The 24,616-nt window shown below is 41.5% G+C and overlaps 1 protein-coding gene across 1 annotated transcript; it reads right to left on the reverse strand.

The window, feature by feature from the left end:
- Positions 1 to 4,712: 4,712 nt before the first annotated feature.
- LOC107766144 (putative serine/threonine-protein kinase PBL21) lies at positions 4,713 to 8,249 on the reverse strand. Its single transcript, XM_016584884.2, has 6 exons — positions 8,131 to 8,249; positions 7,360 to 7,700; positions 7,117 to 7,261; positions 6,496 to 6,623; positions 6,243 to 6,360; positions 4,713 to 5,559 (listed from the first exon to the last, which is right to left on the reverse strand). Exons 1-6 carry the CDS (start codon positions 8,150 to 8,152, stop codon positions 5,240 to 5,242), a joined length of 1,074 nt encoding a protein of 357 aa, XP_016440370.2. The 5' UTR covers positions 8,153 to 8,249; the 3' UTR covers positions 4,713 to 5,239.
- Between the last annotated feature and the right edge of the window lie 16,367 nt (positions 8,250 to 24,616).

Raw genomic sequence — 24,616 nt, forward strand, 5'->3', positions numbered from 1 at the left:
GTTTATCTCGGCGTGGCCTTCTTCGATTACTGATTTCATGAGTGGTATGACAGACCCCGAGTTAAGTTTGTATCCTCGACCGACGAACCTAAGTTTGCAAGAGTGTCGGCCTCACTGTTCTGCTCCCGAAGTACATGTTGCAAAGTCCATTCTTTGAATCGATGTAGGGTCACTTGTAATTTATCCAAGTACCTCTGCATTCGATCTTCTCGGACCTCAAAAGTCTCGTTGACTTGATTTACCACGAGGAGAGAATCAAATTTAGCCTCCACGACCTCGGCCCCCAAACTTCTGGCTAGTTCGCGACCTGCAATCACGGCCTCATTGTTAGTCAATTTTGTAGTTTTAATAGACTGTCTAACTACATTACCTGTGGGCGATTTTAGTACGATGCCCAGTCCGGACCCCTTTGTGTTCGAGGCACCATCCGTAAAGAGGGTCCAGACTCCCAAAGAGGAACTCGATTTTATCAATAATTCTTTTTCAATCTCGGGTACGAAGGCCGGCATAAAGTCAGCCACGAAGTCCGCTAAGATTTGAGATTTGATAGCGGTTCGAGGTCGATACTCGATGTCATACCCACCGATCTCTATGGCACATTTGGCCAATCGACTTGAAAGCTCAGGTTTGTGTAAACTATTTCGCAGAGGATAAGTTGTTACAACATGTATCGGATGGTATTGGAAATATGGTTTTAGTTTCCTAGAGGCGCTTATTAAAGCAAGCGCTAATTTTTCTAAATGTGGATATCTAGTTTTGGCCTCACCTAAAGTTCGACTGACATAATAAATAGAGAATTGCATACCTCGTTCTTCTCGAATTAGGACTCCACTTACCACGATCTCCGAGACAGCTAGATACAAATAAAGTTGTTCGTCTGCCTTCGGTGTATGAAGCAACGGAGGGCTCGATAAATACCGTTTTAGCTCTTCCAAAGCCTGCTGACATTTCGGAGTACATGCAAAATTGCTTTTCTTTTTTAGCAGAGAGAAAAATCGGTGACTCATATCCGAGGATCTCGAAATGAATCGTCCCAGGGCGGCTATCCGCCCCGTTAGCCTTTGTACGGCTTTTACATTATCTACCACTGTAATGTCCTTGATTGCTTTGATTTTATCGGGTTTAATCTCGATTCCTCGATTGGACACCATGAAACCGAGAAACTTGCCCGAGCCAACCCTGAATGCACATATTTCGGGATTGAGCTTCATATTGTATTCCCTTAGTATGTCGAAAGTTTCCTGCAAATGCTTTAAGTGGTCCTCTACTCGCAGGGATTTAACTAACATGTCATCAATATAAACCTCCATTAATTTTTCTATTTGCTTTTTGAACATTTGGTTTACTAGACGTTGATAAGTTGCACCAGCATTTTTTAGACCGAATGACATTACATTATAACACTCAGTCCCGTATTTAGTGATAAACGAGGTTGTTTCCTGATCCTTCAGGTTCATCTGTATTTGGTTGTACCTAGAATAGGCATCGAGAAAACTGAGAGTCCCGTGGCCGGCCGTGGCATCGATCATACGATCGATATTAGGCAAAGGTAAAGAATCCTTAGGGCATGCTTTATTCAGGTCTTTATAATCTATACACATTCTAAGTTTGTTTCCCTTTTTAGGGACTACCACCACATTTTCTAGCCATTCGGGATATCTTACTTCCCGAATAGACCCTATTTTAAGAAGTTTGGTTACCTCATCTTTGATGAAGGCATGTTTGACCTCGGACTGTGGCCTTCGTTTTTGTTTCACCGGGTGGCACTTTGGGTCCAAGCTTAGCTTATGAGTGGTGATTCCCGGTGGGATCCCTGTCATGTCAAGATGGGACCAAGCGAAACAGTGTATGTTAGCTATAAGAAATTGAATAAGCTTTTTCCTGAGCTCGAGATCTAACCCCGTGCCCAGGTATACTTTTCGTTCAGGCAGATATTTGATTAGTATGACTTGCTCCAGTTCTTCGATCGTTGATTGGGTAGCGTCGGAATCATCGGGGACTACGAAGGATCGAGGGATCTTATGTGCATCATCTTCGTCAGTCTTCTGATTCTCTAATTGGGTCGAAGTGGATGTTTCTGATTGCTATTTGGTATTCCGTTCCCCCTTCGAATCCAATCCTTTTGCTGATGATAATGATGATATAGGAATCACTTCATTGACAACAAATATTTCTTTTGCTGTCGGTTGCTCCCCGTAGACCGTTTTGATTCCCTCCGATGTTGGGAACTTCAAAACCTGGTGGAGGGTCGAGGGTACAGCCCTCATATTGTGGATTCACGGTCTTCCGAACAGGGTGTTGTATCTCATATCGCCTTCGATCACGTGGAACTTCATTTCTTGGATGGTCCCGGCCACGTTAACTAGCAGGATTATTTCACCCTTAGTAGTTTCGCATGCCATATTGAATCCATTTAGTACCAAGGTTGCGGGCACGATCTGGTCCTGTAGAATGAGTTGCTCTACGACCCTCGATCGAATGATGTTGGCCGAACTACCTGGATCAATTAACACACGTTTAACTTGACTTTTATTCATAAGTACAGATATTACCAGTGCATCGTTATGTAGTTGCATGATTCCTTCCGCGTCTTCATTATTAAAGGACAAGGTCACTTTAGAGGAGTAATCCTAAGTCCGGGATCATTTTTCTCTTACAACCGACATCTTAGTGCGTTTAAGCACCAGACCCTAGGGGTATCGATCCAACCAATGATCATGTGGATGATGTGTTGTGGCTCTTCTTGTTCGTTTTGTCTAATGAAATTCCTATTTTTGAAGTGGTGTTTGGCCCTATCACTCAAAAATTCTCGAAGGTGCCCTTAATTGAATAACCGGGCTACCTTCTCTCTTAGTTGCCTGCAATCTTCTGTTCTGTGGCATTGAGTGCCATGATATTCACATATTTGATTGGAATTCCTCTAGACATGATCGGTCTACATAGGTCGAGGCCATTTAGTATCTTTGATGCGTCCGATAGACGACACTATAGCATATGCATCGATGCTGAAGTTATACTCCAATAACTGAGGTGCTTCCTTAGGTCCGGTATGCCGATCGAACCCATTCCCGTTCATAAGCCCCCGAGACCCTTGGCCTCGATCAATTCTTTTATTGCCTTGTACGAGGTTACGTCTTGGTTCGTTCCCCCTATGATCTCCGTTATATGGCAGATATCGATCCTTGTTTGACCTTGGTTCTCGGTCGATGTCCCTTTTAACAACGGGCCCGGAACCCAACTAGTCGTCTTCGACTCTTATTTTGGATTGATACTTATTATGCACATCGGCCCAAGTAATAGCTGGGTACTCGATCAGGTTATGCTTCAGCCGCCGTGAAGCCATCGAGCTTTGTTCATTTAGACCTTGAGTGAAAGCTTGAATAGCACAATGTATGTAGTTGATGGTAAATCCATTCGTTCCATTTGGAAACGAGATACGAATTCTCTTAGCATCTCATTATCCTTTTGTCTTACCTTGAATTGGTCCGACTTCCTGGTCTCGACCTTTATAGCCCCAGCATGTGCTTTTACGAAACAATATGCAAGCATAGCAAAAGAATCGATAGAGTTAAACAGTAAATTATGATACCATATCATTGCTCCCTTCGACAGGGTTTCACCGATTTTTTTCAATAATATAGATTCAATCTCATCGTCCTTTAAATCGTTCCCTTTAATGGCACATGTGTAAGAGGTGACATGTTCGTTGGGCTCGGTCGTTCTATTATACTTAGGAATTTCGGGCATGCGAAACTTCTTTGGGATAAGTTTAGGAGCCGCGCTCGGGGGGGGGGGGAAGGCTTCTGTAAGAAAATTTTGGAATCTAAGCCTTTCGAAATCGGGGGTGCCCCCGGGATCTGATCAACCCTGGAGTTGTACGTTTCTATTTTTTTTGTCGTTTGCTTCGATCCTCTTTTCTCCTGACTCTATTCGTTTTGTCAGTTCTTCGAACATCTTAACAATTTTGGGATTAGTCTCCGATTCTTGCTCATTTGACCTTACTATATATTGCCCCGTTGATTGGGTGACTTCTTGGGGTGGACTGGGCTCGAGTCTGGTCTGTGCCTGGGTTTGACTCTGCAACTGGGCTATTGCTACTTTGTTGTGCTTGCAACATCTCGAAGATCATACGCAAGCTGATTCCATTTTTCTCAGCGTTTTGAATATTCCGAGCTGCAGACCGAGTTCCACCTTGAATGTTATTTTCAGGGTCGGAACGTTGGTTTGCCTCGATGGCCATATGTGAATTAACGTCTATTGGCTCTTCGACCCGAGCTCCAACGGGATCGACGAGTGGCCTTCCATCCCCGGGAGTTAAGTTGTTGTTCTCATCTTGAAGGCCTGCTTCGTTGTCGATAGGTAGGGCCATTAATTGAGAGATATTTATTTTTAACCTGAAATCAAAGACACTTCCAAGAGCAAGCATAAAATGGTGTGTTTTGTAGAGATTCGTACCAAACAACCACTGTTATCCTTAGCCCCACGGTGGGCACCAACTGTTTACCCGAAAAACGGATAAAGTTGAATTTGTACGTAGTTCTAAGAGTACGTGGTATAACTTGGCACAAATCGGAAAGTAAGTAGAAATATATTGAGTATCGACTGTATAAGAATGAAATACAAACCAAATTGAATAGAAAGCTAGTTTATGAACAAGCAAGATGAATCAATGTATAAAGCTCACAAGAGGATAATCTCTATATGGATATCAGTATGTTTTTCTCTGTGAATAACATGAGAGTGTATTAATGTCTTGATGTTCCCCCTTTTACAGAAATAGTAGCTATCCCTCTTATAGTGGAGGAATCTTACTTTAGATATAATTAAAAATACATAATGGGGATCCCATGATAGAATATCTTTTCCCTAATTTCCGCCGAGATACTCTCTCCTTTGTACGACTGTAACGGCTCTTGTCCCTTGGCTCGATCTTGATCGGACTTGGTATTGATTGGTTTCCAGATTTAGAGCCCGATATTGACTCGGGGCCCGGTATTGACTTGGGCTCGGTATTGGTCGGTCTCTGGCTCTCAAGCTCGATGACACTGCTTTGCATCATACTTCGATTTTGGATTCGAGCTCGGTAATGACTTCGAGTTCGGTATTTGATCGGTCCCGGAAATTATAGCTCGGTAACCTGGCTTCAGATCTGATATTATGAAGATGACCTTCGGTCCATTATGTTCCGACCTTGACTAATCATATGAAAGTCGAAACCGGTTTTCACCGTATACAGAACTCATTTCCTCTGTGCATGCTGTTGCACAACATGTAAAGCCTCCAGACGGCTAACAACTTCTTTCATTAGTGGTCGCTTCTTTTCTTCTTCATCCATACACTGCATTGCAAGATCTGTCATTTTAGGTCCATCACGACGATCAAAGTATGGATCATCCTCAAGACTTTGGTGCACAAGTGAACACCCAGGCTTGTACTCTTTCAAGGCCCACAAATCAACTGCAGTCGCTAGGGTGTTTTTCAAATCAATAACTCTTTTGCTCATAAGATCTAAGAGCAAAACACCAAATGAGTAAACATCAGATTTGACAGTCCACGCACCTGCACATATTTTACAAGCGTGAAAAGCGCATAAGAACAAATGCTTCAGCGAAAGAAAGAAAGAACAACGAAATGGACAGACTGTGAAAGATAGAAGCACCATTTCTTTTGGCAAGTCCAAGTAAAGCAGCACACTAAAAACAAGAAGAATAAAGTCGTACTCTAAAGGGAAAAAGAAAACTAGAAATGGTTTCAAAAACTCTATGGTGCTTTACTTGGACTTGCTTAGAATTTAATCCCTACAAGTTCCTATCGCGCTTCACATTTAATCCCTACAAGTTCTTATCGTGAACTGTTGTTTCCTACAAACCATCATCTTGGTTTCTGAAACTTTTGGATAAATTTGCTTAGAATGGAAGGACAGAAAAAAAGAGTGGAAAGGATGATGTATTTTAAACACAAAATTAACACAATTATTCGCCTCTTTTCCTCCAAAGATATTGTGTCAACCTTTATACATCAAAAAATTAACAAGGGGTCAATTTGGAACTTGGCAGGACGACAGCTCCAATAAGTTTAATGAGAAATGTTTTCAATACACTAAACTTCTAAAATTGATAAAATCAAGTGGCACCTCCACAAGAGCGTATTACCTATCACCATCATGTGACTATAATGAAAACAACGCTAATTTACAACTGTTATATTTGATTGAAACAATGACTGGGTTTAGGGACTAGTACCACATTGAGCAACAATTGGATCAATGTAGCCAAAAGTTCCAGCTTCACGTTGACTGACTGTCTTATCCAAAGCACTTCCAAGTAACATACCAAATTCAAACAGGATTGGATTGAAATCCTGGAGAGAAAGAACAGACAATAATTTTACTCATTCATGAAATATTGTGTGAAAACACAAAATAACAATGTCAGCACACGACCAGGAACTTAACATACCTAGTGGAAACAACAAAACGTATTTGTAATAACGTACCTTGTCGAGCACTATGTGAGCTGGATTAATGTTGCGAATCAGGTATTGTGACTTCTGACAATGCAAGAAATTCAGCAAGCGAGCTAATGCAAGTGCAGCCCTAACTCTGTCCAGCCATTTGAACTCATCTGAACAAGAAAACTAGAAAAAGTAATTACATTGTCTGCACATCTCGTCCTCCTTTTTTTCATGAATAATTTTTTCCGCATGTCTCAGTGATTAAGAAAAGGATTTCCTACATGTGTCTACCCCCCCCCCCCAAGCCCTCTTTTTTATGGTCTCTTCCCCATATTGTAGGGTGGTAACAGCTATTTCCACCTTCTAGTGACAACAGATCTTTTACTCAATGGTCTTAGTAGTATAGACCTCGATATAGCAACAGGAAATGCATTTAACAGCAGAAGATACTCAAGACAAGGTTGAAACATGTAATATTTATTTTTTTTATTACCGTAGTGTCCAGGCCAACTTGCGCATACCTCGACTAATTCTAAGGGGTACCTGCTAACTTTCACAAGCACAGGTACCTTCCACTAGCACAAGTACTGGGTAACTCTATTCACCAAAACTTGGATTGATGGGAAAAAATCAATAAATATAAATATGAGAGTAGAGGGGTACCTTGAATGATCAAGTTATACAAGGTGTCACGTGGTTTGAGATCGTAAACAACCCCCAGAATTTTATCCTCTCGACAATATCCAATCAATTTCACTAAGTTCGGATTGCCCCTAATCCTTGGATCTTGCAAGAATTTCAGTTCATCCTACAAGCACATGCAAGCAATCTTCCAGGCTAAGCATAAACTAGGAAAAGAATCACTAGGTAAGAGATTGTGCACACACACATAATAGAGACACAAACCTCAAATCTCACTAGGTCTTTATTGTCTCGAAGAAGCCTGGGATCAAACAGAATCTTGATAGCCACATCCTTGGTAGTTTCATCTTCTTGATTCAAACCCACAGGCATCTTCCCACGGTAGAGCTTACCATATTGAGAGATTGCAACAAGATTATCTGGAGAAAATTGACCCGTATACTGTCTCAATTTCTCAAATGTGAGGTCAAGAAGATCATTTTTCACAGTGAGATCAACAATATCACTTTCCACTATGACATCAAAAATATCACTTTCCACAGTGACGTCAGGAAGATCATTTTTCACTGGGTATTCTTTTCCTATACAAGACAGGCTGAAGCAACCTGTAAAGAAGTGGCAAGAGGGTCATACAGCATTATAACAAGAAGGGATTGAAATCTGTAAATGATCATAGGGGAATTGAAATTTTGTAACAAAATACCAAGAACAAAAAAGGAAACACCCAATTGCGTGCGTCAATAACGTAGGAAGCTATATTAAGATTTAGGGCAGGCATGACATTATCAACCTAAGCGGCTTTTTCCATGTCGAATCTCATATTCAGAATTTGTGCCTCCGCCTCTCGTAATCAGACCATATGCAAAATTTTGAAAAATACGAAACGCATTCTAAATTTCTTCTAAAAAAATCAGAGATATCGTACGGCCTCTAGGGAGATAACTAAACCTAAACCCTAGAAATGGAAATAGATCGGCACGTCAAAAATAGATATAAATCAATATAAAAGAACGAAGATAAATCGAAAATAGTCACCTTTAGAGTGCCAGAAAGGCATGATTTTGACGAAGAATTCTTTCTTTTTGTTTCACTCACTCAGGATTTTGCCGAATAATGAGGTTCTGCAAATTTTCCTTGTGTACAAAAGAAGTCAATATTACTATTTGTATAATAATTCAAATTATTAAGTTAGTAGTTGGAGGGAGAATATCATTAGCGCTGTTACGCGGCGCCGTCCTGAAGTTTCTTGGAAGGGCGACATAAGGCTAAGCAATCGATGTCAGTACGATTAGTGTCCGCCAACTGAGGTCCCTTCCGTACGCTAGACTAGATTGTAAGTGACTTACGGGAAAACCAATGTCATGAGCAATTGAGAGAGAGAGAGCAGAAAAGAGAATTGAGAATGAAAGAAAGCTTGATTGCATTGAATGAAAGCTATTACAGAAAAATAATACGGTGTCGGGGGGAGAGACACCAGTACAGAGAATTATTTGCTTGCTAGAAAGTTTGATTGCTTGGTCCCCTTAATAATGCTTTAAAAAAAAATAAACCAAAGTTACATGACTTGACCTAAATAAGCTGTAAAAGCACACTGAAAGAAAATGTAGTAAAACTACTTTATATTTACAATGAAAAGGACTTAGTCTTCTATAAAATAGAAACAAGTCTGTTGGCAGCAACTTTGTCTTCAGCATTAGGGTCTGCGCACACGGCGTCGTCTGTGCGCGCGACGCTGTTGGCATCTGTCTGTGGCTGGGCACTGGTGATGGCTATTGGTGGGGCGACAGAGGCACATGCGCGCTTGTCACTTGGAGCTGCCGAGACCACGGGGCCGACCATGGCGCTGGGCGTTGGGAGGCTTGCCAGGACGCCACGGGGCGCGTCAAAAGGGTCATGGGGCATGGCTGGAAAGCCGCCCATGACATTCTCCCCCACCTGAGTTGGCGACGTCCTCGATGCCTTACTTGCAAGATAATCATCAATTAAGCTCTTGTAGGATTTGAGGTTTGTTCCCCTCTCCCAAGTATTCTCCTCTGCATCACATCCCTGCCATTTCACCAAGAACTCCTGGTGATCTTTCCTTGAGGCATGAATCACTCGATCATCAAGAATAGCTTCAGCACGCATTTTCCAAGTTGAATTGGGGCCTCGAATACTTGGAATTGTGAGTTGGCTTCGAGAAGGATCCTCCATATCTTCCCAAAAAGGTTTCAGAAGACTGACATGAAAAACGGGATGGATTTTTCACCAAGTTGGGGTATCTACCCGGTATGCAACTTTTCCAATGCGCCTTTCAATGGACAAGGGTCCAATATATTTTTTCAATAGGCGAGGGTCATGGACCCCTGCAAACAAGTAACGCTTTGGGATTTTGACCATTACTTTGTCCCCCACTTGGTATTCAACAAAGCGGCGATTCTGATCAACATGCCTTTTCATCCGCTTTTGAGCTTTGACAAGATAGCTCCGCACTATCTCCAAATTTTGCTTCCATTCTTTTGAGAAGCTAGCAGGCCGAGGAGATTTTGATATGTTTGGCGCATTCACAGTATGTGGGAGTAGCGGTTGCTGTCCGGTAACAATTTCGAAAGCGCTTTTGTTGGTACTTGAGCTCTTTTGTGAATTGAAACACAGTTGAGCAGCATCCAGAAGCTTCACCCAGTTCTTCTGCGATCTGGTTACAAAGTGCCGGAGATATTCCTCCAGCATGCCATTAAATTGCTCCGTCTATCCATCAGATTGCAGATGAAAACTTGAGTTGCGACTCAATTTTGACCCAAGACACTTACAGAGTTGGGTCCAAAAGTTTCTAGTGAAGCGTGAGTCGCGATCACTAACGATGTCTTTGGGCAGGCCCCAATATTTGATGACATGAGAGAAGAAGAGTCGAGCTGTATCTTCTGCTAATATATATTGTGGGGCTGCTATAAAGGTAGCATACTTGGAAAACCGATCCACCACAACCAAGATAGTTGTGAGATCTCCGACCTTGGGTAATCTGGTGATGAAGTCGAGGGAAACGCTTTCCCAAGTTCTTTTTGGGATAGCTAGTGGTTCCAAGAGTCCTGCTTGCGTCAAGAGGTCTGACTTATCCTTCTGGCATACTAGAGAAGTCTTCACATACTGAGCGACGTCATCGGCCATTTGAGGCCAATAATATGCACAACAAAGCAATGCCATGGTGCGTTCTTCACCGGGATGACCGACCCACAAAGTATCGTGGCATTTCCCCAGAAGAGCCCTTCGCAGATCTCCTCCTTTAGGAACATAAAGTTGGTTCCCTTTCACTTTCAGGAACCCATCTTCTGTGTAGAACTGGCGAGTCTTGCCCTGTCCTACCAAATCAACCGAATAGTGTTCAGTAGGATCCTTGATAAGTAGATCCAGTATCTGGTATTTTATGGTGGTGGTTACTTCGCTCCCCCTTAGGGTGGCGAGTACGCACACCGATGCTAGATCATCTCTCCGACTGAGCGCATCAGCAACATGATTAGTCTTCCCACGTCGATACTCCAGATTGAAGTAAAATTCTGATAGGAGTTCCTACCACCTGGCCTGTCAACCATTCAGCTTTGGCTGGGTCATGAAATGGCTAACAACTGTGTTGTCTGTCTTGACCACGAACGAGGTTCCCAGTAGATAATGCCTCCAAAGGTGTAAGCAATGAACGGCAACCAATAATTCTTTCTCGTGGGCGGCATAGCGCCGCTCTTCATCCTTCAGTTTCCGGCTCTCGTACGCTACGAGATGCCCTTCTTGTAGCAAGAATCCACCAAGTGCATAGTCGGAGGCATCCTTTTGTACCTCTAATGGCTTGGAAAAATCAGGGAGGGCCAAGACGGGGCTACTAGATATAGCTATTTTCAATGCGTTGAAGGCCTCTGCTCGCTTGGGTCCCCAATCCCAGGGTATGACCTTCTTGAGAAGTTCTGTCAGCGGCACTGCAATGAGGGAGTAACTTTTAACAAATCGCCAATAGAAGTTGTATAGGCCAAGGAATGACCTCAAGGCGTGGATATCCTTAGGCGGAGGCCAATCTGTAATTACCTAAATCTTCTGTTGGTCCATCTTGATCCATCCTTCCCCAATGACATGTCCGAGGAAGTCAATTTGTTTCTGAGCAAAGGAGCACTTGGATAGCTTCACATATATTTCATGCTCCCGCAATCTGGTTAGGACCTTCCGCAAATGCTCCAGGTGTTCTTCTATGGTCTGGCTATATACCACAATGTCATCTAAGTAGACCACGACGAATTCATCGATGTATTCTCGGAAGACTTGGTTCATCAAGGTGCAAAATATGGCTGGCGCATTAGTCAAGCCAAATGGTATAACCAGGAAGTCGTACGACCCATATCTTGTCACACATGTCATCTTGTGTTTATCACCCTCTGCAATCTGGACTTGCAAATAACCTTTCCTCAGGTCTATTTTGGTGAACACCGTGGCACCACCCAGTCTATCAAACAAGTCTGCCATTAGCTGAATATGTAATTGTTCTTCACGGTGATTTTATTTAGAGCTCAATGATCCACGCAGAGTCGTAGACTGCCATCATGTTTCTTTTGGAATAGCACAGGGGACCCGTATGGGGACTTGGAGGGTACGATGATCCCTGTGTCTAGCATTTCCATCAATTGTCACTGAAGTTCGGTGAGTTTGAGTTGTGACATTTTGTACGGCGCCCGAGCAGGTGGCTTCTCACCTGGCACCAACTCAATCTCATGGTCCACAGTTCTCCTAGGCGGGAGATGCTTTGGCATGTATTTTGGCATGATGTCTTCAAATTCCAGTAGCAGCTCCTTCACGGGTGTAGGAATGGGACCCGAGGAGCGTTCTATATCTTCAATGCAGAGGGTAGCCAGGAACGTAGGTTCATGTCTTCTGACCTCCTTCTTCAGCTGCAAGGCCGAGATGTTTTCAACGACCATCTTCATGGGCATGCACGGGATAATGCATGGCTTGGCCTCATTTTCTCTCATCATCATTAGCATGTCTGCATATGATACGGGCATGGTGTTGGTTTGCCTCAGGAGTTCCAACCCCACTATCAACTCGAAGTCATCCATGACCATTACGCGTAGGTTGAATTTTCCTTCATAAGGGCCAAGCTTCACTGGTACTTCTTTGGCTATTCCATCCACTGGCTGAGGAGGTGAGTTGATAGCCTTGACACGACCTTTGCCCTTTCCTATAACTAGGCCAAGGCGCTCCACCTGAGTCGAGGCTAAGTAGTTGTGGGTAGCACCCGTGTCTATCATGGCCTGAATGGGCTTGCCATTTACCTTCATGTCGACGAACATTAAGGTCCTATCTTGATTAGGAGAAGTCCTCTCATTCACCTTCTTTTTCCCTTTCTTGGCGATTGGGCAAGGGTCCTTCTTCTTACGGATACCAGCACTGGTTCCTGCTAAGGACTCAGAAATAGGGCCAAAAATTGCATTAAATGCACCTATTAGTTCAGTATGGTCCGCATCATCTGCGTCATTATCCGTCCCATCATCAAAAGCTTGATGGGCGTTCATCTGTGCATGTGGGCATTCATTATTCCACTATGGTCCGCCGCAATGACGACATCCTGAGGGGGGTTTCCTTCCCCGATCGTTATTGTTAGATGCAGTGCTAGTACTTCCCGTGGAGGGAGCCCTATATTTGGTTACACTCCAGTCTCCTCCACTTTTGCTAAGGCTACCAGTGTTCGGCTGGCCCCCTTTACATCCTCCTCAGACAGGTTGTTGAGGCCTGTCCTTCCGGGCTTCCACTTGGTAATCCCCAAGGCACTCTGCTGCTTGGATCGCCTTAGGTAATGTGTCTACCCTTTGTCTCTGCAACTCCATGCAGGCATAAGGTTTCAACCCTTCCAGAAAGGTGAAGAGTTTGTCTTTGTCCCCTATGTCACGTATATTAAGCATGAGCGCAGAGAATTCTTGCACGTAACCCCGCACTGATTTTGTCTGGTGGAGCTCCCGTAGCTTTCTCCTTGAATTGTACTCAACATTTTCGGGGAAGAATTGTAGGCGTATGGCTGCCTTCAGCTCTGCCCATGTCTCGAGGGCATCTTCACCGGCCTTGATGGCTTCGTATTTCACCCGCCACTAGAGTTTGGCATCACCCTGAAGATACATGGCAGCAGCTGCTACCTTCTTAGCTTCTTCTAAGCCTCCCATGGTATCGAAGTATTGTTCGATGTCGAAAATGAAGTTTTCCACTTCTTTGGCATTCCGAGCTCCACTGTATGGCTTTGGCTCAGGAATTTTCAATTTTTGTGCCATAGGGGCGAGGTTCACACCACCCCAATTTGGTTTCCGCCTCCTCGAAGTAGGCCTTGTAAAGTAGCATTGAAAACGTTGAGCTAGCCTGTCAAGTTGTCTATAGTTTGTTGCATGGCAGTCACCATGTCTGCCTCTTGTTCCCTGTTGGCTAAATCCTCGGCACGCTCCTTCTGGAGGACCTCGAATTTACCAAAACTTTCGGCTGCCTTTATGGCTGCCGTTTGCAGGTCTCCTTTAGAGTCGCGACTGATGTTTTCTATGTCAACTTAGGCCTGGACCAGTCTGCCGTCCAGGTCATCCAACCTTTTCACTAGGCTGGTCTTTAGGTCAGGCATCATTTCCACGATGGGCCGTAATGCGTCAACCGTCCCCTCAACTGTTACGCAATGTAATGTAATCCCACGTCCGATGTTGAGCCTAGGCTCTGATACCAACTGTTACGCGGCGCCTTCCTAAAGTTCCTTGGAAGGGTGACATAAGGCTAAGCAATCGATGTCAGTGCGATTATTGTCCGCCAACTGAGGTCTCCTCTGTACGCTAGACTAGATTGTCAGTGCCGTACGGGAAAACCAATGTCATGATCAATTGTGAGAGAGCAGCAAAGAGAATTGAGAATAAAAGAAAGCTTGATTGCATTGAATGAAAGCTATTACAGAAAAACAACACGGTATCGGGGGAGAGAGACACCGGTACAGAGAATTGTTTGCTTGCTATAAAGTTTGATTGCTTGGTCCCCCTAAATAATGCTTAAAAACAATAAACCAAAGTTACATGACTTGACCTAAATAAGCAGTAAAAGCACACTGAAAGAAAATGCAGTAAAACTACTCTATATTTACAATGAAAAGGACTTAGTCTTCTACAAAGTAGAAACAAGTCCGTTGGCAGCAACTTTGTCTTCAGCATTAGGGTCTGCGCACACGATGTCGTCTGTGCGCGTGGTGCTGTTGGCATCTGCATGTGGCTGGGCGCTGGTGATGGCTATCGGTGGGGCGACAAAGGCACATACGTGCTTGCCACTTGGAGCTGCCGAGAACACGGGGCTGACCATGGTGCTGGGCGTTGGGAGGCTTGCCAGGAAGCCACGGGGCGCGTCTAAGGGGTCATGGGGCATGGCTGGAAAGTCGCCCATGACAGCGCTTATGGGCCACAAGCGGGCTTGGTTAAAAGGTGCTTCTGGGAGGAGTTGGATGAGTTAATGCGGGGTGCTCCGCCTACGGAGAAGTTGTTTATAAGAGGAGACTTCAATGGTCATATTGGGTCGTCTGCTGGGGCTATGGCGAGGTGCACGGTGGCTTCAGCTTTGGGGATAGGAACAGAGGAGGTACTTTATTGTTGGATTTTGCTAGAGCTTTTGAATTAGTGATCGCGAACTCTAGTTTTCCGAAGAGGGAGGAGCATTTTATTACTTTTTAGAGTATGGTGGCTAAGACTCAAATTGATTATCTCATCCTCAGGAAGTGCGATAGAGGGTTGTGTAGTGATTGTAACGTGATCTCGAGTGAGAACCTCGTGATTCAACATAGGCTTTTGGCGATGGACATCGGTATCTTGATTAAGAGGAAGAAGAGGTGTGTACGGGGGCAACCGAGGATCAGGTGGGGAGTTTTGACTAAGGCTAATGCGCAGGAGTTGGAGTGGTGGCTGACAGCTATGGGAGCCTGGAAAAGTGGTGGGGGATGCTACCGCTATGTGAAAGGCGATGATGGATTGTATTAGGAGGCAGCGAGAGAGGTGTTAGGAGTCTCGAAGGGTTACTTTGGCGGGCACCAAGGTGACTGGTGATGGAATGATGTGGTCCAATGTAAAGTGGAAGCAAAGAAAGTGGCATACCTTAAGTTAGTGGAGAGCACCGACGAGGAGCATAGGAGAGCGAACAGAGTAAAATACAAGGAAGCTAGGAAGGAGGCGAAATTAGCGGTCACGGAGGCTAAGACTGCTACATTTGGTCAATTGTATGAGGAACTAGGGGCAGATGTGAGGACAAAAAGTTATTTCGGTTGGCCAAAGTGAGGGAAAGGAAGGCTAGTGACCTAGATCAAGTGAGGTGTATCAAAGACTAGGAAGGTAGAGTATTGATGGAAGAGGCTCAGATTAAGCAAAGATGGAAAACATACTTTCATAAACTTCTGAATAAAGAAGGGGATGACAATATTGTGCTAGGGTCCGAGAGTCACCGAGACTTTAGGTAATGTAGGCGTATTAAGGTGGAGGAGATTATGGGAGTTATGCGTAAGATGAGTCGTGGCAAAGCGACCGGACCAGACGAGATCCCAGTTGAATTTGTAGGTATGTGGGTTGAGCAGGCTTGGAGTGGTTGACTGGGCTATTTAATGTTATTTTCAGGACGAAGAGGATGCCAGATGAGTGGAGATGGAGTACGATAATTTTGTTGTACAATAACAAAGGTGATATCCAGAATTGTAACAACTATAGAGGCATCAAGTTACTGAGTCATACCATAAAAGTTTGGGAGATAGTGGTGGAATGGAGGGTTAGGAGGACGGTGTCTATATCAGAAAACCAGTTCGGGTTCATGCCGGGCCGTTCTACTACGAAAGCTATGCACCTTATCAGGAGGTTGGTGGAATAATACAAGGATAGGAAGAGAGATTTGCACATGGTGTTTATGGACCTAGAGAAGGCGTATGACAAGGTTCCTAGGGACGTTCTTTGGAGATGCCTGGAAGTGAAAGGTGTGCCGATAGCTTATTACATCATAGCGATAAAGGATATGTATGATGGAGCTAAGACTCGGGTTAGGACTGTGGGAGGTGACTCAGAGCCTTTTCATGTGATTATGGGGTTACACCAAGGATCTGCGTTTAGCCTATTCTTATTTGCCATGGCAATGGTCGCCCTAACACACCATATTCAAGGATAGGTGCCATGGTGTATGTTGTTCGCTGATGATATAGTTCTGATAAATGAGACACGAGGTGGCGTTAATAAGAGATTAGAGGTATGGAGGCGGGCCCTGGAGTCCAAAGGTTTCAAGTTGAGTAGGACTAAGATGAAATACCTAGAGCGTAAGTTCAGTGGCGTGACAGGGGAAACAGACGTGGAAGTGAGGCTCGAATCACAAGTCATCTCCAAGAGAGAAAGTTTTAAGTATCTAGGGTTAATTATCCAGGGATATGGGGAGATCAAAGAGAATGTCACACACCATATTGGGGGTGGGGTGGATGAAATCGAGGTTAGCGTCTGGAGTCCTGTGTAACAAGAATATGCCAACAAAACTTAAAGGTAAGTTCTATAGAGCAGTGGTTAGACCGACCATGTTGTATGGGGATGAGTGTTGGCCAGTCAAGAGTGCACATATCCAGAAGATGAAAGAAGCCAAAATGAGGATGTTGAGGTGGATGTGCGGGCACACAAGGATATATAAGATTAGGAATGAAGATATTCGGGAGAGGGTGGGTGTTGCACCCATGGACGACAAGATGCGGGAAGCGGGGCTTAGATGGTTCAGGCATGTGAGGGGGAGAAGCCCAGATGCCACAGTTAGGAGGTGTGAGCGGTTGACTATGGCAGGTACGAGTAGAGGTAGAGGGTGGCCTAAGTAGTATTGGGGTGAGGTAATCAGGCAGGACATGGCGAGGCTTCATATTCCCAAGGACATGGCTCTTGATAAGAAGGTTTGGAGGTCGAGTATTAGGGTTGTAGGTTAGGTGTTTGTCTAGAACTGCTAGCGGACCATGTTGTGTGCACACTATTTTTCTCATTTTGCGTGGTGTTAGGTTATTACCCTTCCACTTATTTGTTGTCTCTTTCGATGCTGGTTATTATTTTTTCGGTTTCTTTTGTTGTTACAGATTTATTCTTTTGTTATTTTCTGATATTATTGTCTCGTCTTTTGAGCCGAGTGTCTCTCGGAAATAGCCTCCCTACTTCCCGGGGTAGGGGTAAGGTCTGCATACACTCTACCCTCCCCAGACCCTAGTAATGGGATTCTACTGGGTTGTTTTTGTTATTTTGGTACCGAAAATTCAAATTAATGTTCCCTAGGTCGATAATTAATGTTCCCAATCCAAAAATTGATTATTATACTTATAACTTATACTATGTGAAATTTCAAGTGAAGAGAACATGCCCTATGTATAAACATCAACCAGACTTTATAGTATCATCGTTATACCTACGGAAAAGGGCCAAAACTGCCCAAAACCTATTCGCTTAGGTTTAAAAATACCCTTCGTCCACCTATTTTGTAAAAACTGCCCCTAACATCAACTTTTCGGCCCACTCATACCCTAAAAACTAACGGCCCTATTTTGATTAAGAAAATGTTTTACTCTTATTACTAATTATGTGTCAATTTTCTATTGGCTTAAATTAAAACCTCACCCAATATCCACTTATTAGCCTGCTATATGACCCAAAATATCCATATCCGACCCACGACCCGCTTTTTAAAATGCCCTAACTTCATCTTTTAACTCCTCCTCTTCTATCCTCGCTCTCTTACTCCACATTTTCTCTAATCCTCCTCCTCCATGACCGAAGTACAATAACTCACCATTGCCGACAAGGGACCCCTATCGGCTTTAACTTTCATATCTTCACCTTCAACACCCACGGATCTCCCCCTCCTACTCAGATTTTTCGGCCTTAATTTTATTTTTAAATAAATATTTTGTTGTTAAATTAATTTTCTGAGTGAAATATGGTATTCTATTGAATTAAATTAGTGATTCATTTTAAGATTTTATGGTTTAATAGGTTATCTTTATGCCAAAGTTATATTTGTTGTGCCATCATGTAGCTTATTTGATTAATTGAAATCTTGTGAGTAAATTAGCTCACAGTTCGCCGGCGGTGATTTAGTTGGGAAATTGTCGGCGGTGATTAAGTTGGGAAGATGAACAGGGAAAGGGATAGGGTACAAAATAATAAATGAATTAAAAAAATATGAAATTTTGACAAATGAAATCTAAATAACGATTGGATCATGAGTCGTGTATGGAATAGACTGTTTGAGGGGCTAAAAAAGGGTTTAACGAGTTGGAACGACTAAAATGGAATAGTGGGTGGGTTATTACAGATCAGATCTGGGTTAGAGTGTGATTTTTAATTTTGACCAATAAGCAATTGCCACATCATATATAATACAATATTTTTTTATTCAGCAAAGGTCCGTTAGAAATAAGGGCATGAATAGGCCAGTATTTTAATGGTGAGGGCAGTTTTTACAAAATAGGTGGACGAGGGGTATTTTTGTAGCACCCCCGAATATTTTAAAGTACTTAAGTGCTATTAAGAGCCCGTTTGGACATAAAAAAATTTTTTCTTTTTTCCAAAAAGAATTTACTTTTTTCAAAAATCAGCGTCTATTCATAAAATTTTTAATTTTCACTTGAAGATGCATTTTGGAAATTTTTGAAAATTTAAAAAACTCCAAAAAACTGTTTTTCAAAATTTTTACTCAAATCACTCACAAAACTACAAAAACAATCCAAAATTATATTCATGTCCAAACACAACTCAAATTTCAAATACAATTTTTACTTGAAAAACTTTCTCACCCATTTTTGGAATTTTACAATTCTTATGTCCAAACGCCCACTAAGAAAATTGATATACGCTAATTATATTATTTTGTGTGCAGACGAGGACTATTAATATGATGGATATCAATTGAATATGATAATAAGTGTACGAGGTATATTATAAGTGATGTGGGGTCTAAGGATAGCCCTAAGTCCAAGTCAAGTTGGAAATTACATGATAGACTAAAGTTCCATATATATATATATATATATATATATATATATATATATATATATATATATATATATATATATATATATATATATATATATATATATATATATATATATATATATATATATATATATATATATATATATATATATATATATATATATATATATATATATATATATAGAGAGAGAGAGAGAGATTCAAACCGTTTGTCAGTTGGACATTCCTACAAGACGTTATGACCAAATTACCAAAGGCTGGCGGCAGAAGAGTATGCGGATATGAAGCATCCGGGGCCGCGTCCGAAAGAATGGCTGGCAGTGAAGTGCTGCCATAGCATCCAAGGCCGCGTACGAAACCAACAAATCTGGGCCTATAAATACCAAGTCCGGGGTGAGAGTATTTTGAGTATTGGGGGTTAGGGTTCTTGAGGTGAAGGGGCGATTTTAAGCTCAAATCAAGTCCATTCAACCAAGATAAGTTGTTAATGTTGTTTTGGGTTGACTCTTACTTAATATACATGAGTTCTAACATCATTCTTGCATCCAAATGCTATATTTCATCATCAAATCCTCAAGAACACTAAAATCACCAAAGTTGTGGTTTTTTAAGATTGAGCTACTAGAGGTAATTTCAATGCTTCAAACTCGTTTATTATGAGTAGTTAGAAGTATTTGAAGCATTTGTTACAAGTTTTAATGGTTGAAAGATTGGATTATAAAACTTTAGTTCATGGCATGAATAGTACTTTTGATAAATAAGAGAGAAGATGAATGGTAATCTTGGCGATAAAATTTAAAAATGCAATGAACCTATGGAATTATTTGTTAGCAAAAGATGGAAGTGATAAACTAAGTAATCACCCGAATTGTATATTTTGCAAGTGTTGATTATGGAAGACGATAAATAGTAACTTGGTGGCAATGGACAATTGATGTAGTATCAGTAATGACTTCGAATGGGTATTAAAACATAAGAATGAAGTTGAATGGTGTCATGACCCAATTTCTCCTATGGGCCGTGATGGCACCCTACATTATCGCTAGGCAAGCCAACAGTGAACTAACTATGTGATTCCTTCTTTTTAAGATTTGAAATAGTTGACTTTTAGTTTGTGCATAAATAAGAAGTACAATTTTAATAAAAATGATAGATCAAATTTTGAAAGCAAGTGAGATAAGTAAAATAACCCAAAAACCATCAAGTGTCTACTAGCATAAATCATCAAGACATGGTGTCACAAGTGTATGAGCTACTAGTAGAATATACAAAAGAATACCACACTAATGCTTGAAATGAAATAGACAGAAAATAAAACAAAAGAAAGACTTCGGCTGCTGCAGAACGGGCTCGGAAGGCAGCTCACCGCAAAGTCTGGTAGTAGTTAGGGATGCGCGCCGGACTGATATCTAGATGCACATGCCTCAGATCCTGCACATTAAGTGCAGAAGTATAGCGTGAGTACATAAACCACATGTACCCACTAAGTATCTAGTCTAACCTCAAAGAAATAGCGACGAGGGGTCGACATCGACACTTACTATGGCCAACAATAAAAATATATAAAAATTTAATTAAACATGGGATATAATTGACAATAGAACTCGGAAGTAAGAAGTAAATAAACAATCCTTTCACCGTTAGTAAGTACCAAATCAATTTCCCTTATTTAACTATTTAACCTCTCAAGCCAATGAAACAATATCAAATATAATTGAGCTTCCAGCATTATTACGCACGAATTATGCCGAGGATGTACGGCCCGATCCAAATTACATATACATATATTGTGTGCACTGCCGAGGGTCGAACGCACGAATCATAGATACATCTATTAACCTGCCGAGGCGAACGACCCACTCCCATGAGAGTAGTAAAAATTTACCCCGCTCGCAGAATATACTTGCGACGCGGTTGAACATAGATTTCTCAAGTTATCATATTGTCCCTCAATTCTTTCCAAAATAAGAAATTCAATTAGAAACTTTTAAAATCTTGAAATCCTCAATCTCAGCTCTATTCAAGGCAATTAGGAAGCATAATCAAATAACGGTGTCAACAAAGCATGGTGTAAACCTAAAATTACCCGGACATAAGCATAATTAGTAGCTACGTACGGACTCTCGTCACCTCATGCATACGTAGCCCCCGCAAATAGAAGCACACATTAATTAAATTCACCTATGGGGTTAATTCCCTCTTATAAGCTTAGAAAAGAGACTTACCTTGTCACAACCCAAAATCCGCTAAAGGTCGTGATGGAGCCTAACACCGCCGTCAGGCAAGCCAACGGTGATCTATCAACTTAATTACTCATTTTTAGTAATCTGAAGTCATAATTTTCATTAATTATATAGTATAAAACTATAATTTACATAATGAATGTTCATATTTACATGGACTACAATGTTGACAACCTGTAGAAACCCCCAAAACCCGGTGTCACAAGTACATGAGCATTAACTAGGAAATATGATAAAATACAACATCTGTCTAGAATACAAATTAGACAGGAAAAGGAAAATAACTCTGATGGAGACTCCGTGCGCTGCGGACTCATAACACGGGGTGCAGCTCACCTAATTCACCGTGATAGTCGCGCCTCTGCGCCCACAAGATCACTAGACATATATGTACCTGCACAAAATGTCAGCAAGTGTAGCATGAGTACGTAAATCAATGCGTACTCAATAAGTATCTATTCTAACCTCGAAGAAGTAGCGATGAGAGGTCGGATTCGACATTTACTATGGCTAACAAAAAGTATCAAAATTTTAGTTAAGCATGGATTATATAAATACAGCTGAAAACTCAATAACAAGAAATAAATAAACAACTCTTCCACTAATAGTAATTCCAAAATTTAATTTTCATTATTTAACAAATTAATCTTTCAAACCAAAGAAACAATATCAATTATAATTGGACTCCAAGAATGTTTACGCACGAATTATGCCGAGTTCGTACGACCCGATCCAACATGCAAAATATAAACCGTGCACTACCGAGGGTCGAACTGCACGAACCATAGATGTATCTATATGCTACTGAGGCGTTCAACTTGCTCCACAAGAAGAGAAAATATATTAAGACAACCGATTCAAGATTATTAAGGGGCTAATATTCAAAGATATACCAATTCTCATTAACGGTCAAATGACCCGTTGTTGATACCCAATTTTGCTCTCATATTTTTTCAAATAATATATATATTTTTCAAAAATGTCATTTTGCATCATTTTTTAATTTGCAAGATTTATACAAGCATTTTCCATAATTTTAGAGCTTTAAAATTAATTTTCTTGCATTTAAATCACTTGAATATTTATTAACTATCCTTTCAATTATTCTTTTATGATTTAATTATCCTTCCCCTGCATGAGACTAAGCACTGTCTCTATTTCTTGCATGAGGCAAAGCATTGCCTTCGTAATTTCATAAGGCTAAGCACTGCCTTTTCTTTGCATGAGACTAAGCCTTGTCTCCCATACTCTGCATGAGACTAAGCGTTGTCTCCACTTCTTGCACGAGGCTAAGCATTGCCTCTCTGATCGCATAAGGCTAAGCACTGCCTTTCCTTATATGAGACTATGCATTGTCTCTATTTCGTGCATGAGGCTAAGCATTTCCTTTTCTTTGCATAGGACTAAAACAGTGTGTCCACTACACTACATAAGGCCAAGCACTATCCCCTTTATTCATATAGGGCTAAACACTGCCCTCCTCTCATACAAGACTGAGCCTGGACTTGTCTCGTCCTCGTATATTACCAAGCATCATATCTTTGCATTTCATAGGCTGAAATATCGCTATTTTGTCCAAAGGCGTCACAGTCCGAAGGCACCATCCTCATAGCCAGGAGACACAATTCCATGGCCTGAGGATCTCTTGAAACTGCATACCATTATTCAAAGGCATCATAGTCCAAAGGCACCATCCTCATGGCCTATGAATTCCTTATCATATGCTTCATGACCCAGGACGTCATGGTCTAAGGACATCATCCTCAGCATCCAAAGACAACCTTCATGGTCTAAAGGGAATCTGCATCATATTTAAATTTCTGCAATAACCTATATATGTTCGTATGCACCATGTTTTGAGTTTTGCGGGTAACTCGGGAGGTAACCGTTCTACAAATAAGAGCAATCCTTGCTCCGATTTCCGTTCACAATGTTCACATCCTTCGACTGCTTCAAATGTAACTGTCGATCCGTAATTGCCTATCTTTTACTCTATGACCGTTCAGATATCTTCCTTGTGATACACCTGTAACGTTTCATTCATGACTCCATCTAAAGTTGTCTGTTACTTACAACAATATCCTATCCAAAAGAACCTTCCCGAAACATACGATCACTCTTATAACAACTCCATCGGTTTCGTTCGCCGTTGGATCCATAACTACACATGGTCTGATTCCCATAACACCAGGGATATTAGGAAACTCAAGAATCGGGGTTCGGCCCCATTTTTCAAATCACATCATTCCCACTCAATTCGGCCAAAATTGGTCATCATTTACTTTACCCGACAACTCTTTCATCATTCTCGGATAAAGAGGGCTAGCTGCTGATACCCAATTTTTCCCTCACATTTTTCAAATAATATATATTTTTCAAAAATATCATTTTACATCATTATTTAATTTACAAGATTTATACAAGTATTTTTCATAAATTTCCATAATTTTAGAGCTTTAAAATTAATTTTCTTGCATTTAAATCACTTGAATATTTATTAATTATCCTTTAAATTATTCTGTGATGATTTAATTATCCAAAGTTATTATTTGCATCAACATATATATATATATTTCAGAATATTTTACTTTATTTTATGTAAGTATATTTGTATTTTTTAAGTTATTTACATAATTTTGCAATAATAGCATATATTCATGCATAATTACATTTTTATTACATCATTTGTGCCAAAATAGTATTTTTATATATTTTAATGATAGGTTATTATTTTCAATCACTTTACTACACAAGTAATATTTTATTATTTGTTAATTACTTTTTTAAGTATTGTTTATATAATATTTCGTGTATTTAATTATAGCCCAATCCCCAAGCAAATTTTCGGACGCAACAGGCAGCCTAAATACCCCAAAACCCTTGGCCCAATAACGCTATCCCAATCCAAACGACCTATGTTACCAACCCGGTCGCGACCCGTTTAAACGACCCGCCCCGCTCCTCTTTTGATCTTGGCCGTTGATCTCTAATGAACAACGACCCATAATTAACCAACCCTTTTCCGTATATCCCATCACCTAAACCCTAATCCCATTTCCCCTCAGCAGCCGCCTCTATAATCTCTCAAACCCTTCCCTCACTTCACAAACCCTAGGTGCCTCACTCAAATCACAATCCCAATCTGATATTGTCGCGCCCCTCTTTCTCGCGAAATCGAGTTTTGACACGTGACAACTCTTTTAAAGGAAGGGGGTTAAAAGAGAGAGTCGCCATCTAACGGGTTTGAGGTGCGTTAGGGCACCTATTTGCAAGTAACTCTGG

This window comes from Nicotiana tabacum, unplaced genomic scaffold (genome assembly GCF_000715075.1).
Source record: "Nicotiana tabacum cultivar K326 unplaced genomic scaffold, ASM71507v2 Un00001, whole genome shotgun sequence".
In the NCBI taxonomy this organism is placed as follows: Eukaryota; Viridiplantae; Streptophyta; class Magnoliopsida; order Solanales; family Solanaceae; genus Nicotiana; species Nicotiana tabacum.

Excerpts from the sequence above, each read along its gene's own strand:
- LOC107766144 (XM_016584884.2), bottom strand. The coding sequence starts at position 8,152 with ATGCCTTTCTGGCACTCTAAAG. Across the intron at positions 7,262-7,359 it reads AAGACCTAGTGAGATTTGAG|GATGAACTGAAATTCTTGCA; the intron begins GTTTGTGTCTCT and ends ATGTGCTTGTAG. Across the intron at positions 6,624-7,116 it reads GTATAACTTGATCATTCAAG|ATGAGTTCAAATGGCTGGAC; the intron begins GTACCCCTCTAC and ends TTTCTTGTTCAG.